Source organism: Drosophila nasuta, chromosome 3, assembly GCF_023558535.2.
Source record: "Drosophila nasuta strain 15112-1781.00 chromosome 3, ASM2355853v1, whole genome shotgun sequence".
In the NCBI taxonomy this organism is placed as follows: domain Eukaryota; kingdom Metazoa; phylum Arthropoda; class Insecta; order Diptera; family Drosophilidae; genus Drosophila; species Drosophila nasuta.
Genome location: NC_083457.1, coordinates 10,731,563 through 10,746,878, shown reverse-complemented (window position 1 = coordinate 10,746,878; position 15,316 = coordinate 10,731,563). Strand labels below are relative to the sequence as shown.

Sequence of the window (15,316 nt, the reverse complement as noted above, 5' to 3'; positions counted from 1 at the left end):
TGATTCACTCTCCTTTGCTCTCTCTGCGCAATTGCACAGACTTTTGGCGCAAGTGGTGGTCACTGTTGATGATATTTCTGCTTACGCACAGTGGCTCACAACACAAGTGGACCACTAAGAGATTATCGAAAAAATAACAGTACAAAATTTAAGTAACAGCGAATGAAATATCGATATTTTTCAAGCTTAGCTATCGCTTTTGTCTTCCCATAATAATGAATGGAATTTTACAATTTAATTTGCAATTTTAAATATTGCATCCACTCTTCTTGACGCTGTCAATAAAATTGATTGAACTTCTAAGACAATTATTAATATTTTTCCACTGCATATTGTAAAGCAATAATAATTATTTGCCCAACTGATCGCCAATTGCAAATCAAACATTAGACATGCCCAATAAATATGAATTTCTTTGCATCTGGTTTTCTACATTTTAATATCTCCTCTAATTCTCACATGTGCGTCGGAGCCAAAAATATTCTCGTAATAAAATTTTCTAAATATTTATTTCAGTGCTGTGTGTGTGCTACAATAACAGATTGCATCTGGATTCTACTCGATGCTAACAAAGAAAAGTTGCAAATATCACTTATACGCACCGAAGAACCCAACATCAAATTATACATAATACATATTTCCATAAGGTTCACAGTTGTTGCATTTAGGGTTTTCGTGTCGCGTATTTATTTGCCTCCAGCTGCGGCGTCCGTATTGGCAGCAGCCTGATTAAACTGATTATGCCATTCCAGATTTTGCTTTGTCACCGATTCACCTCGCTTTGCAGCCTGTTTACCACTATAAACCATAAGAGCGCAACCGACTACAGTTAAGCCAATCATGATGTTTGCCATCTTGATACGAATTTTGTTGCGGCAACGCTCCATTTCCTCCTGACTGTAAATAGTAAAAACAAAAAGAGTTACAAACAAAACTGGCAGATGGTAAGTAATAATAAATCATTGTCATACCTCACCAAAGCAGGAATCTCGCTAGCCGACTTGTACTTGCCACTCCAAACCAAGAAGCGCTTCTCCAAATCATTGGGAATATGATTTTTAATGCCCTGGCTCAATACTTGCGTGCTGCCAACGCTACGTTGCGTCAGCATATTGCAGGCACGCTTTCCCAAGGCGGCAATTAACACTGGCTTAGTTAGCATGTTGTTACTCAGTTTCGTCTGCGATGTTCTAAATAAAAACCGGCTTCTTTGAGTTGTTTTTAAATCGCAATTGCTCGGGGGATGAGGACGGTAAACTTTATGCAATGGTCGTCAATCAGCGTGACCACCAGTTGAATTCAAATTTATACTATTTTAGGTCTACAAAAAATACCAAGAAATGTAAGGCGCAATTTTATGAAAGTATATTATTTCAATATTTTCTTTGTAAACTACAGGACTTATTGAACGTATTTAGTTTATTACTCAAATATTTTCTTTAAACTAATTATCTTTCATTAAAATATTTTTATTTTGTGATTGCACAAACAAAAGGCTAAAAACATTCAAACTGTTGGTGATAACAGAAGTGCTCCCATCACCAAATGCACTTGTTGAACGTTGCCACTTCGGGAAAACAAGCTATTCTGATTGGAGTTTTTCGTGAATGTGATAATCGATAAGATTGCATCGATAACAAAAAACTAAAACTGCCGGCGAAAAACAATCCCAAAAATGTTTTTAAATATTATTCGTCGAACAGTGCAATCGAATATTAAGAATGTGAATTACAATGTGTTGCGGTACAGCAGCTCTGCTGGTCCAAAAGATGAAATTAAGGATGCATTGGACATTGAAGCCAGTTTATTTGAAAATTCATTGCTAAAGCATGAACCAGTGAGCACGAGGGACGCTTTACGCAAGCACAAAACATCAAACACTAGACAAAAGAAACAGTCGGCCACGAAGTCAGAAGCAATCCCTTCGACTAGCATAATAAAAAGTACAGTGGCTAAAAATGCAGTTCCACAAATTAAACGCGATCCAGCGCCCCTTATTAAGGACAGTGAATTGAATTTGGAGTTTACCCGCCTCTCCTTGCAGGTAAGTTAACGATTTTAATTTCCCTAGCAATCAATTAAATCGAAATCTTTTTCGCCACAGGATCCACTAATGAGCACTTTGCTAACCGAAGTGCGTTCCCGCAAGCGTCGCGATAAGAACAATCAGATCATCATCGAGGGCAGACGCCTTATTGCGGAAGCCCTTCAAAGCGGATTGCGTATGAAATCATTATTCTTTAGTCAGAAAGATCAATTGGCACTACTACGCGAACCAGTTGCACAAGCTCAGGAAGAACATAAGACGAAGATCTACAAAGTGCCACAACATGATCTGAAGACCTGGTCCTCTTTGGTGACGCCGCCAGGATTAATGGCACTTTTTGAACGCCCCTCCTTAAAAGGTGTGGAGCAACAGCAATCGCACGCTGAAACGCTGCCCATAACTGTAGTCTGCGACAATATTCGAGAGCCCAACAATCTGGGTAGTATTATACGTACCTGTGCCGCCTTGCCCTGCTCCCAGGTTGTGGTCACACACGGCTGCTGTGATCCCTGGGAGTCGAAAGCATTACGAGGCGGTTGCGGCGGACAATTCCGTTTACCCATTCACGACGATGTTAAATGGAAACAGCTTGCATTACATATTCCACCTGAGACAGCTGACGACTGTCATGTATTCATTGCAGAGAACAATTTAGAGAAGTTGAAGGAGCAAAATGGGGTGGCCATTGATTATGCAGATCTGCAAAACATTGGAACGCATAATATTCTGATCATTGGAGGAGAGAGTCACGGTGTCAGCGAAAATGCTTACAAGTAAGTCTTTTAAATGTCATTCATACCCACAATTAAATCAATTCTTATTTCAGATTCATGGAGCTGGTGGGCAACAGAGGCAAGTGCGTCTACATACCTTTGGCGAAGGGCATTGACAGTCTTAATGTAGCTTCTGCACTTACATTGCTGCTCTTTGAACTACGCAGAAAGTTGATAGGTTAAACATGGTTGAGTACTCGATTGTACAATGTTAAATAAATATGAAAATGTTATGGGAAATTTCTTTTCTAATCTGACAAGATATTTCCTATCTTGGCATTACGACTGGCCTGAAGGCCAGTATATATCAATTTAAGTGCTTTCTCAGCTATCTTTAAATTTCAAACTTCAAAAGAGGGGATGTTATTTCTGGCTGTTTAAATTCCAATAAAAATTGACTATTAACTCCATGCTCAGTCCTTAAATTCCTTACTTAATATAGTATGTTGGTATGTATTTAATAATGCGATTCGATTTCATGTTTTATGTATGATTTGACATACTACAAATTTATTGCTAATTTGTTTCACTTATTGTTGCGTGTAAAATAAATAAAATTCAACTATTAGCTTCGATCTCCTTGTAGACTTCTTTCTTGTATTCATCCAAGCCACCTTCGATAGCGCGCACTGTGCGATTCCCACAAACCCAGAGCTCTTTGCAGACGACCTTAATGAGACGCTCGTCGTGAGAGACAAGAATGACGCCACCCTAAAAGTGGAAGGAAAATTATTTTAGTTATACAGTCAATATTGTATAAATAATTTCACTGCGCACCTTGAAAGCATTTATAGCTCGCCCCAGAGCATCGATCGTTTCAATATCTAAATGATTAGTCGGCTCATCAAGTACCAGGAAATTGGGTTCCGCTAAAAATAACCAAATTACGAATTAGCTAAAGAAATTAAAGCAATGTATTTTATTTAATACATACCCATACACATTTTCGCTAAGGCCACGCGTGATTTCTGCCCTCCAGATAAGCTGGCTATGCTCTGGAGAGCGAGTGGTCCCGAAATACCAAAACTACCTAATTGTCGACGATACTCCTCGTCTGGCTTGCCGGGATACAGCTCAGCCAAGACACCAACACACGTAACATTCATATTCAAGTGATCCACATGATGCTGGGCAAAATAACCGATGCGCAGACCGCGATGCAGAACAATATTGCCATAGATCGTACTCAGCTGACCCACAATGATCTTGAGCAGTGTCGATTTACCAGCTCCGTTCTCGCCGACAATACAAATGCGTGAATCCGATGTGGCTGATAGATTGACGCCCTTGAAGATGGGCAACGGATCTGTGGGATTGTAACGGAAGGAGACTTCTGAGATGGCCAGCACGGGCGGATTGAGTGGTTCCACTTCGGGAAACTTGAGCGTTACAATGGTTTCCTTCTCCACAGGCTTAAGCTCAGGCCTGCCAACGTAATTAAAGTCAATTAATTGAATATATAGGTTTAATGATAAGTCTTCTGCTTACAGTTTCTCCAGCATTTTGATTTTGGACTGCACAGATGACGCACGATTGGCATTGTATCTGAAGCGATCAATGAACTCCTGAACATGCGCTCGATGAGCCAATTGTGCCTCGTACTCTCGCCGCTGCGACTTTAGTTTCTCTGTCTTGGTCTTCTCAAATTGCTCGTAATTTCCCCTAATCAATTTAAATACGTGAATAAGAATTGGAGTTTAGTTTAATCGTCTACTCACTTGTATGCCTCAAGTTCCTGGGAATGTAAGTGAATAATGTCCGTTGGCACAGTATCCAGAAAATTACGATCGTGAGACACCACCAATATGGTTGTGGGCCACGTTTGCAAATAAGTTTCCAGCCAAATGATGGCCTTAATGTCCAACATGTTCGTCGGCTCATCGAGCAGCAGGAGATCCGGCTTAGAGAACAGCGCCCTGGCCAATGCCAAACGCATACGCCAGCCACCTGAGAATGATTTCGTGGGTCTCAGCTGCATGTCCGCATCGAAACCGAGACCCTTAAGTATCACAGACGCTCGTGCCACTGCCTTGTCCGCCTCAATGTTCTGCAAGGCGGCATATGTTTCGCTCAGCTCGCTGGAAAGCGCTGCATCCTGTACACCGCTATTCAAGGCGGCCAGAATTTCCTTTTCGCGGGTCAAAAGACGCGTTCGCTCCGTATCACATTCGAGCACACTGTCCACAGCGGAAGTATCGTCGCCAACCACTTCCTGCTCCACATGCAGCACAGAGATATGCGACGGTATTTGCAGCTGACGCTCGGCAATCATGCGCAACAGCGTTGTCTTGCCCAGTCCATTGCGACCAACCAGACCATAGCGACGACCAAAGGATAGCAACAGATTGGCATTTTGCAGTAGAACTCTGTAAAATAAAAATATTAATTAGTCCAACAGCCATTAATACTAACAATGTCTGTTATCAGCGACAAGTAGATGTAACAAAAGTGCTATAGTTAAGTATAGACAGTAATAAACCCTTTCCTTTTTTTTCATTTCTAGTTAATATATAGAATGAGATTTAAAACATCTAACTACTATCTACAGTTCCTGACAGTCAGGTGTAAATAAAGTTATATAGTTAGCCTCGGATATTAATGCAGATTGGAGATGTCTTCTTCCATTGCAATTTTGATAAATTTAATAGACCCTTTCCACTTTTTACAAATGTAAAGGGTCTCAAAAACAAGTATGGAAACACTTGTCGTCAGTTATCGGAAACATTTGCCTAATTGGAAGAGGGATAGAGTACACATTCTATTTCTGTACTCACTTTTCTCCAAAAGCTAAATCGAAATTTTCGATTTTGATATCCATGGAGCGATTGAGTCCCTTCTGGTCCAATTTGGTATTCTTTTTGTTGGTCACCTGCGAAGCAGTTGCCGTCTGCAACTTGACGGCGACTGGCACAACACCCAGTTTGGTTACCTCCTGACGCTTCTCCTGCTTCTGCATCAGCTTTGCTTCCGCCTTCTCCAGCTTTTTCGAGTCCACTTTCTGTAAGAGTAACATCAAAAATGAAACTGCACCTTAGACACACTACACTTTTTACTTACGTTACCACCATCCTTGTTTACCACCCAAATGCTCTGCATATCCTTGTCCATACGCTCCATATTCTTAGCCATTTCCTCGATATTAACGGGAGCATTGAGCACCTTACGTTCTACATTCTTCGAGTTGTTTTTCATAATGCCGAAGAATTCATCACACAGAGCTCGAATGTTTTCTTCCGAGCGTTCGCCATCAATGCCTTGGAGAATGTCGCCGACGGCATCAAAGATATCGTCGCACGTATCGAAGTCTTCGACACTGCCCGTTAGGACGCCCTCCACATAGTCCTTCAGCTCATTGTCGATTGCCGGAAACTCGCGTTGCAAAATACTGGCGTATTGACTCATCCTGGCGTAACTTATTATTATTTGTAATACCTACAATTGACCTTGATCAAGCGCAATCCAACTTGGGTTGCTGCACAATGGGACGCTCTGGCACTGGCCTAATTTTAATTGATTTATTATTATTTTTGATTAAGTGCTGCCCCAATGCGTTGGTCGCTCGTCAACGTGCCAACAAAAAAAGAAACCCCAATACAGGGTTGCTTCAGCGCATGCGATACATCGATAGCAAGCCGTCACAGAGCTTTCGCTCGTGTTATCGAAAAGCTTGCTTGCAATCGACATAGTAGTTAACGTTGATTTGAATTGTACAAGTTTTGTGTTGTTTGATTGTTAATGAAAATATATATTTTAATTTCAAATTTGTGTTAGAAGTTGATAACAATTTTTTCCAAAATATATTTAAATTAAAACTAATCGCGCATTGAGTTTACTACTTGTTTGCTTCAAGTAGTTTTGATAAGCAGCCATAACATAATACGTAATAAATTAAAATAACAATGCTCTAAACGCTATTAGAAGGAGACGGGGGCGTAGGTTTTTGTAAAACATAATAATTGGAAATGCATAGTTAAACAATTTTTTAAAAAATATGCAAAATTCTTCTATTAATATGCTTAGTATTGTTTTGCAATAAAAAAAAGCAAAAGCATGCATGAAATTGTATAAATATAAATAATTGTCATAAACGTAATACACAATACATAATATAAATAGAAAGAATTACAATATCTGTATAAATAATTGCAATATATGATGTTAAGTTGCTCAAGAAGTTGTTCATAACAATCTATAAACTAGAATTACTACTATCACCGTTTTATGCGCTTTACAACTTAAGATCTAGGACTAAACTTATATAGCTAATTATGTTCGTTATATATATAATTATGTATAAATAGTACACAATGCCTCTAAAGTCGATATTTATGTACATGGCTAAACATTTAAGCATCCACTAGGCGCAAGGCGTTGACGAATTGTTATTATTGCTGCTGTTACTGCTGGTACAATTAGTTTTACGTTGACGGGCACCTCGACCACTCAGCAGATAGGACAAATCGATGGGTTGCTCCTGTGCCGTCTGTGCATCCAGGCACTTGAGCTTCATCGTGTTGAGTACCCTCTCCAAGCGTGAACGCTTCTTTTTCAGCACCTGCAAAAAAGGAACAAGATAAAGCGTCTTTTTCAATGGATTATGAAGTAATATTTACCTGTCCATTGGGAGCCGTTGGTGTCAGTACTTGAACAGCTGTTTCGGTTACTGCCCCAGCCGTTCCAGCTTGAGCATTGCGCTGCTTTCTACTTCCTGTTGACACTGGCCCTGCCCGTGGTTCTTGCCTACCCACTTTAATGCGCGTTGTAGCTACATCTATATCAGTCTTTTGCTTCTTCGTCTTCAACAACGATGGATCCACATCGTGTGGCTGCAAAAAGTAATATATTTAATAAACATTGTACGCAAATTATTTATTATTATTATTCCACTTACCGCATAGCTCTTTGAGATCTTCAGTTTTTCGGGGAACTTTCTAAACGCATAGCTCTTAGTGCATGCCGGATGATTGGCTTTAGCTTTCGAGAAGAAACGCGCCGTTTTGTCCACACGCAATTCACAAATGAAGCAATGATCCTCATCGTTGCACTCCATGGGTCTACCCTTGCAGAAAGTGGTACGATCCAGCACCCAACAACGTCCAATCACGAGCTCAATAGGCACTACCTCGTACAGTGAGACTCGAACTACTTCGTTGGGATAAAATCGACGCGATGGCTCATGAAACGTCTCGTGTGGCCGCAGAAAATGATGGCCAAAGATGAAACGCTTTCCCTCCTCGTTCTTCCACAGATGCTCCACTCGAAATATGTCACACTCTTGATAATCAATTGCGCCAATCGTCTCGTAAGTGTGTTTCTGGCTGGGCAGCACTTTGCCTGCCTCATCCTTGATAGGTATGTCGCGCAGTACATAGACCGCATCGCCTTGACGCACCTGGAGGTCGCCACGCATCAATGACAGATAGTAGCGATGCCCCTCCTCGGTGTAGTCATCCAAGGGTATTTCACGATCCACTTCGCGAGGCTCGCAGCGTTCGCATTGATAGTTATCCGCATCGATGTCCGCCTTTGTGCATTCGGTGTGCTGCCAGACCATGCACTTGGCACACTGAATCATCAAACCCTCGTCCTTGTACAGGCCACAAATGCAGCGTATGACATCCTCCTCATCACCAGCAACAATGGGCAACTGGGTCGTATCAAACTGTGGCACGGCCACACCAACTGCATTATCCGGTTTATGCAGCTGCTCGTTGCTCTGTTGTGATTGCTCCACAATTGGCAACTGCTCCAACTGCGACTTAAAGCTATGCAGCAGCTCCGGCTTGCCAAGAATCTCTAGCAGATGGGCATAATTATTTGACTTCTGCTGCTCATAGCTGGCCATCAGCGTTTCCAATGCTTTGGTCTTGATCTCATCCTCACCATGTAATTGACGCACTTCCACAAATAGTTGTTGCATTTGTTCATCGAATTCCAGTGGTGTTTTGTAGTGTCCTTGCTCCACTTGAGCCTGTATGGCTTTGAAGTCGAGTCGCGACGCTTTAAGCTGTTTCTTTTTCTTATTACTGGTCACCGTGGTGAGCAGTTCAAACATCTTGACACTCTCCAGGGCCGTGCAAATATCACGCAACACCACCGCCATTTTGGCCATCTTCTCCAGCTCCGGATCCTGTACAGCTTGAGTTAGGCCACGCGTCTTCATGTTGCGTGGCGTGCAAAGTGCAGAAATCTGTGCAGCGAGCAGTGAAGTAGATGATGGCGTGGATGGACGACGTCCTGGTGCGTCAGCGTCTCCAGCTGCCGTAGGACTTGCTCTCTGCGCCTTTGCCGCTGCTTTCTTAGCCTTGCAGCGACGTATCTGTGGGAGGAAAGTTCCATTACAGTTATTTCAAAGAAAATTTAATAATTTTTAAATAACTGGTATTTACCTTTTCAAAGTTGCGCACCAGGAAGATGCTACACTGCTTGACGAGCTTCTTCTCCTTCTCCGACAACTGTTGCACACGTGCAACAACTTCTGCTTCCTTGGCCGCCTGTTGCTGACGCTGCGCATGCTTCTTCGCTTTGTGTTTACGCTGCCGTCCATTTTGATTGCTTGTAGCATCCCGTGCACCCGGTGTAACCCCGTCGCCGCCAGCACCGGCCTTTGCTTCCACAGGCAACGGTTTAATACGCTGCGATTTGCCGCCAATGACGCCACGACACTGCGGCATATTGCAACGGCAGGGCTGACCCTCGGATGGGTTAAAAAGCGAGAAATTGTAGTCGTAGGTGAGCTCCTCGCCCTGCTCTATGGCACGCTTAGCAAACAGCACCATGCGCGACAATCCATTAACACTCCACTTCTGCATCTCACAATTGGGTTCACACGAATGATTGACAAAGCGACAATCGCTACCCATGCGCTGTCCATCGATGACCAAACCACCATCCAGATGCAGGCAATAATGATGTGTGTCATTCAAATAGATGCTGGCCATGCGCTGCTTAAATTCCCGCTCGGTCACCACCTCGCCGACATATTCCAGTATATAGGTGCCCTTGACAATGGGAAGCTTTGTGCGCACGCCCCAGCCCTTGTCGGTGGTCATGAAACGCTCCACTCCAGGTGCAACCTCATGCCGTTGAATCTTCTGATTGCGACACTTGTCGCCAGCCGGACAATTGCTGGGAGCGCACTCCGTGTAAACCATGCGATTGAGACAGTTATCCAGACAGGAGCCACTGGATTGAGGCTTGCAATTGCAATTGGGATGATCGAAACCCGCGAGATTGGGTCGCACTGACTCCGCATAGACATTGGTGCGTATTTTCCGATAGTTCCACGACGGCACAACATGACGTGTGGGCAACTTGTCGTGACTGTAGGCCCACCAGATGTCGTAGGGCAACTCAAAGTCACTGACGGCACGTCGGAAGTAGCGCTCACAATATCTTGGTGGCGGTAGCAAGGAGCTGCCCAACAACTGTTGTTCACCCGGAAGTTTCTTGCTCGTCTGCTTGACAGGAACAGGTGTTGCACTTGTAGCTGTTCCTGTGGCTACCGGCAACTCTTTGTAGTGATTGGAAAATAATCCGGCTGGCAGATAATTCTTCTTCAGCTTGGAGCGCTTCCGCTGTGACGTCGTGCTGCACTTATCCTCGCTGGTATCGCTGCAGCTGGCGTAATCCAATGACTGATGCGCCGAGGACTCCTGAACGGGCAGCACGTCATGTTCATTGGCGGGCACAGGTTGTTCCCTACGTTTAGCGGCCGCTTCCAGTTCAATTAGTGCCTGCTCATCGTTCGACTGCGGCATTGGCGGATCTGGTAGTTGCTGGGAAGGTTGCGGATGCACTGGCTTAACTATAGGTTCCTCTTGCTGCATATTTTTGCGCCGCTTAAGGCGTATCTTGCAGCTAAAGTTGGTGTTGGGATCGATGCCCGCAGGTAGCTTTATGCTGGTCTCCAGTTTCCTCTTCAACTTGGGAGAAGCAGCAGCATCTGACTGCTTCGATGCACGTCCACGCTTCTTGGCTGGTCGCAACTCCAAAACCAAAGAATGCTGTTGTTGCTCCTGATGTGGCTCTTGCTGTTGTTGTGGTTGCTGCTGTTCTTGTTGTTGAGGCTGCTCCTCCTCTATCGTTGCCTGTGTCGGCTGTGCTCGCTGCATCTTAGGTCTGCCTCTGCCGCGTGGTCTGCCTCGCCCGTTACCCGTAATATTAGCTGGCGTTTGAGGTCGCTGCAGTCGCTCCAATGCCACGACAGATAAACGCGGTGTGCGCTGATTGCTACTGCGTGCCACAAAGGTTTCTCTTGCCTCACCTGCTTGCGGCACTCGCTCGCAATCCATGGCCACGGCTGGTGTTTGATTGCTGCTGCTGCGAGTCTCACGTGCTGGCTGCAATGGTTCCACCGACTGCTGATCCTGCTGTAATGCAGCCTGTTCGATGCTTACTTTCCGCTTCTTGCGTCGCACAGTTGGAAAACCGGTGCGATTAATCTTCTTGCGCTTGCGTTTGAGCAGGAGGTTGCCGCCAGTCTTATGGAGCAGTGTCTCCAGCACACGCTGACACTGTTCCTTCTTGTTGGCATCCTCCTTGATGTCCAGTGCGGCCAGCAATGGCGATTCCACCTCTGACTTGGTTATGACCGCCTCATTCAGTTTCGCTATGGGTATTTGAATCTCCAGTTCCACCGATGGCTCAAAGATGCCGGGCGGCGGACAACTGTTGCTACCCGCCGGCGATTGCAGCTGCTGCGACAACTCTCGGGCTGCAACACCTGCAGCAGCAGCTGCGGCTGAGCTCTTTGATTTGCCTCCCTGTCGACGCTGCTGCTTGAGCGAGCACAACGAACTCGGACTAATGTCCAGCAACTTGCCGCCACTGATCGAATTGTTGTCCACAACAATGCGCAACGGTGATGCACTCGCTGCTGCTGCCGCTGTAGGAAGAGCTGCCTCTTGGCTGACGAGCAAATGGCGTTTCTTGGGCGTCAGCTTTTTGGCATTGAACTGCGCCTGGGCTTTGGTACTTGCACTATTCTTGGCAGCCGCTGCAGCTGCTGCCCATGCCTCTGCATTCAGTTTCCCATTGCTGGCAAATGCGGTGGAGACATCCGCGCCCGTTGTGACCAAATAATGCCGCTTCTTCAGCGGCAATTTGTGATCATCGGGACTGGAACTGTTGCTTCCGCCGCTGTTGCCACTCGACTTCTTGTGGCGTCGCTTGGCGCCATTGTTGTTGCTGGTATTGTTGCTCAAATTGTTGCTGTTGCCCGCACTCGCCGACAACATGGCAAAGTCAATCAGTGGCTCGTTTAGCTTGCGCTTCTTCAGAGCTCGCTTCACTGGCTTTGTGGCCCCAGCGGGATTTGGTGTGCCATTGCTGCCTATAGCGCTGTTGCTGCTGCCATTGAGGAGTGGTAATGCGGTTGCTATGGGTGCCGTCAATGTTGCCTGCAGTTTGTTGGCTTCTGCCAGCAGCTTCTCCTTGCCACTGCTGGCAGTCAGTCGATCATCCTGTATGCGACAACGCGCATGAAAGGTGCTTGCAATGATATCGATCTCGGTAAGCAGCTTCGAGTCAATGTTCAGCGATTTAGCATGACTGAAACTCTTTCGCCGATGACGACGACGCATTCGCGACGCACTCGACACATAGCTACTGCACATGCTGGCCGCCGAGGAGCGTCGACTTTTGATCTTGCAGGCACTTCTGCTGGGCACAATTGTGTCGCCGCTGATCGAATTCTTGCGCTGCAGCATCATTTTGCCTGTTAAATTAAAAAAAGTATAAAAGTCAATCATTCGAATTCATTCAACAGCTGCTACTCACTCTGCATAAAGTTTTCCGCTGAGGCTGTGGCAGCTGCGCCGCCGGCAACGCCGCCAGTGATCGCCTTCGTGGTTCCACTAAAGTATTGGCCCGTGGTAACGAAGCGATTAATCTCACCATACTTTTTACTGGCACTTGTGCTTGGCAAGCACTTTTGAGACTGGGTTTGCTAATGTACTCATTGCTTTCCTCGCTGCTCTGACCCAGCGAAAGTCCTGCCAGCTGCAATATGTCCTGATCATGGTCATCGCTCAACGCATTCGACGTCGGCTCGTGGCTGCTCTTCAGCATAGAGGCGCGTCTCCGACGTCGCAATGATTTGCTCGACTTCCCTGATGACTCCTTGCAGTCGCTGCGATAGCCACAACTCTTGGCGCGACTCATGCGACGACTGGCGCAGCTACGACTGCTGTAACGACTCTTACAACTGGCGTCTGATTTGTAGCCCGAATTGTGATTGTGACGCTGATGCCGCACACTGCCATAATCCGAGACATAGCCACTTTTGGCCGCGAGTATTTTGCTGCAAATGGTATTGGAGGTGCCACTACCAAGACCACCACTTCCTCCGCCTCCACCGCCATCACTTTTATAGCCGCTGACGGTGCGCAAGCGAAACTTTTTATTAACATCGATTTTGCGCCACAATGGATCGAGTTGCAACTCCTCCTTGTTGGCCTTCTTGTTGCTCTGACGTCGCTTGCTGCGCGGCGGTGGATACAACACTCGCTCCGTGGCATACATGCGCTTATCCAGATAGGCCATGTCAATCTTGGGCTTCGGATTGTCGCTCAACGCTATCTGCTGCATTTTGGGCGATGGCGTCGTGCTTATCACGCCGGAGTCGGCAGATTCATTAATTGTGGGCACGGCGACGGCAACAGCGGCTGCCACAACGGCAGCTGCAACAGTTGTCTGCAACTTTTTGGGTCGACCGCGTCGCTTGCGTTGCTGCTGCTGTGGTTGTTGTTGCTGCTGCTGTTGCACATAGCTTCTCTCGCTAGTTGCCGCCTGTCCTGGCTGTGTAGTTGGCTTTGTAAGAGTTGCCGCATTGCTGCCCGTGTGATTCAGCATTTGGGTCTTCTCCATGAAATCCTGCAAGAGCGTTGACTGATATTGTGGCAACTGTTGCTTCGATTTAGCAGCTGCTGCTGCTGCCACACTGTTAGTGTCTTCCGTGTCACTTTCCACACACTTTATGGCCGCCTTCACCAGGTTGGGCAAATACTCGTTGTCGCTGCTAGAGATGCCAATGTTATCGGCCTGCGACTGCATTCCTACGCCACCAATAGCGGTGAGCAACAGACGTGGGGCACGTTGCATGTGCATTTTGAGTGGCAAATCATCGTCGGAATCTGAACTGAATGCTGCAGCAGAAGGACGCTTCGATTTGCTGTTGTTATTATTGTTATTACTGATGTTGTTATTATTATTCAGGTTGCTGCTTCCGCTCTTCGTGGAAATTTTCTTTCGTTTGACTTTCATCTTTTTGGTTGTATTCACAATGTTTGTTGTCAACAACGCCGTGTCGTTGTCCCTCGTCGTATGCTTATTCCTGTTACTTGCTTCTGTGGAGCAACCGCTCCCTTCATGCTGTGGTGCGTCGCTCATTTTACGCACTTTTGTCAGCTTTTTTCGAGATGAATTCGATGCTAGTTCAGCGACAACTTCTCGGCTGTTCGCTGCTGTTTTTTTGTTAAGGGTTATGAGACTTGTGGGCGGGTTTCTTATGGCGGAGATTTTCATGCGTAATCCATCAGTATCCGAACGTTGCACGCTAAATTGTGTTGCCGATTTCGTAGACTTCGATTGACTCGATTGATCCGTAATGGAATCAGTTTCCTGCATTAATATATAAACACTCCTTTAACACTTTCTATACATATATATAGATAATTGGGATGATGGGAGATACTTGCCTCATTTTCACTGCCGGATTCTTGTGTACGTTGCTGCGTTTCGAAAACCTTTTCCTTTTTTGCTGCTGCGGCTGCCTCATTTTGGCCACTGTTCATATTTCAACACAAAGACGGCTCTGTAAAGCAATCACAACAACAAAATGTCAAACTATCCACATTAATTACAGCACGTTTAGAATTTTTGACAATCAAACTAGGTCAAACCACAAAACACACAGTGACAAACACACACACATACGCACACACACACAGAGTGCAGCAAGCGATGACAAATGAAACGCTTGGGGCGGGGAGTTGACGTGAGATGGAGCACACAAACACACGCACCCACAGACGCACAAATACACTTACGTTTCAGATATTTTCGTTTTAGCGTTAATTGATTGTGCACAACGATAACGAAATTGTTTTTTGAGCATATGCAAATACGTTTTGCGGCTTTAATTGCATCGCATTCAGGTTTTGCTTTCTGCTTTTGCTTCTGGCTTTGTTTTGTTTCTTAAAATGGCGCCGTTTTCACTTCGCAGTCTCGCGTTGAATTTTCACTGCTGCTGCTGCTGCTTTGTACGAAAGGCGCGACGCGACATGCTTCGTTGCACTTGCATTCAATTCCTGTTTATTTAATATGCACTTTTATTATCTTTAGATTATTTACGGCATTACGTTGGCTAAAATTTTTAAGATATATGCAATAATTTCAATAATAAAACAAAAAAGCCACAAGGTACGAAATAAATAAAGAAAACAAACTACGAATCAGGGATGATACCAGCGTGACCGCAATTTTTATTTCAAAA

General features: G+C 45.2%; 4 protein-coding genes across 4 annotated transcripts; 1 reads left to right on the top strand and 3 right to left on the bottom strand.

The window, feature by feature from the left end:
• Nucleotides 1-490: 490 nt before the first annotated feature.
• LOC132794215 (UPF0389 protein CG9231) lies at nucleotides 491-1,289 on the bottom strand. Its single transcript, XM_060804509.1, has 2 exons — nucleotides 972-1,289; nucleotides 491-897 (listed from the first exon to the last, which is right to left on the bottom strand). The coding sequence occupies exons 1-2, from the start codon at nucleotides 1,160-1,162 to the stop codon at nucleotides 687-689; spliced, it is 402 nt and encodes a 133-aa protein (XP_060660492.1). The 5' UTR covers nucleotides 1,163-1,289; the 3' UTR covers nucleotides 491-686.
• Nucleotides 1,290-1,608: 319 nt separating this feature from the next.
• On the top strand, nucleotides 1,609-3,213 carry LOC132794208 (rRNA methyltransferase 3, mitochondrial). Its single transcript, XM_060804501.1, has 3 exons — nucleotides 1,609-2,044; nucleotides 2,105-2,820; nucleotides 2,874-3,213. Exons 1-3 carry the CDS (start codon nucleotides 1,676-1,678, stop codon nucleotides 3,001-3,003), a joined length of 1,215 nt encoding a protein of 404 aa, XP_060660484.1. The 5' UTR covers nucleotides 1,609-1,675; the 3' UTR covers nucleotides 3,004-3,213.
• An 81-nt stretch (nucleotides 3,214-3,294) lies between these two features.
• LOC132794204 (ATP-binding cassette sub-family F member 3) lies at nucleotides 3,295-6,411 on the bottom strand. Its single transcript, XM_060804496.1, has 7 exons — nucleotides 5,878-6,411; nucleotides 5,595-5,818; nucleotides 4,539-5,186; nucleotides 4,309-4,482; nucleotides 3,755-4,245; nucleotides 3,598-3,689; nucleotides 3,295-3,531 (listed from the first exon to the last, which is right to left on the bottom strand). The coding sequence occupies exons 1-7, from the start codon at nucleotides 6,220-6,222 to the stop codon at nucleotides 3,379-3,381; spliced, it is 2,127 nt and encodes a 708-aa protein (XP_060660479.1). The 5' UTR covers nucleotides 6,223-6,411; the 3' UTR covers nucleotides 3,295-3,378.
• A 146-nt stretch (nucleotides 6,412-6,557) lies between these two features.
• On the bottom strand, nucleotides 6,558-15,289 carry LOC132794201 (histone-lysine N-methyltransferase ash1). The gene is given in 8 exon segments (XM_060804492.1): nucleotides 6,558-7,375; nucleotides 7,434-7,646; nucleotides 7,712-9,139; nucleotides 9,210-12,538; nucleotides 12,601-12,748; nucleotides 12,751-14,442; nucleotides 14,520-14,635; nucleotides 14,871-15,289. Coding segments are annotated over 7 exon segments (7,104 nt in total). The 5' UTR covers nucleotides 14,616-14,635; nucleotides 14,871-15,289; the 3' UTR covers nucleotides 6,558-7,177.
• Nucleotides 15,290-15,316: the final 27 nt, after the last annotated feature.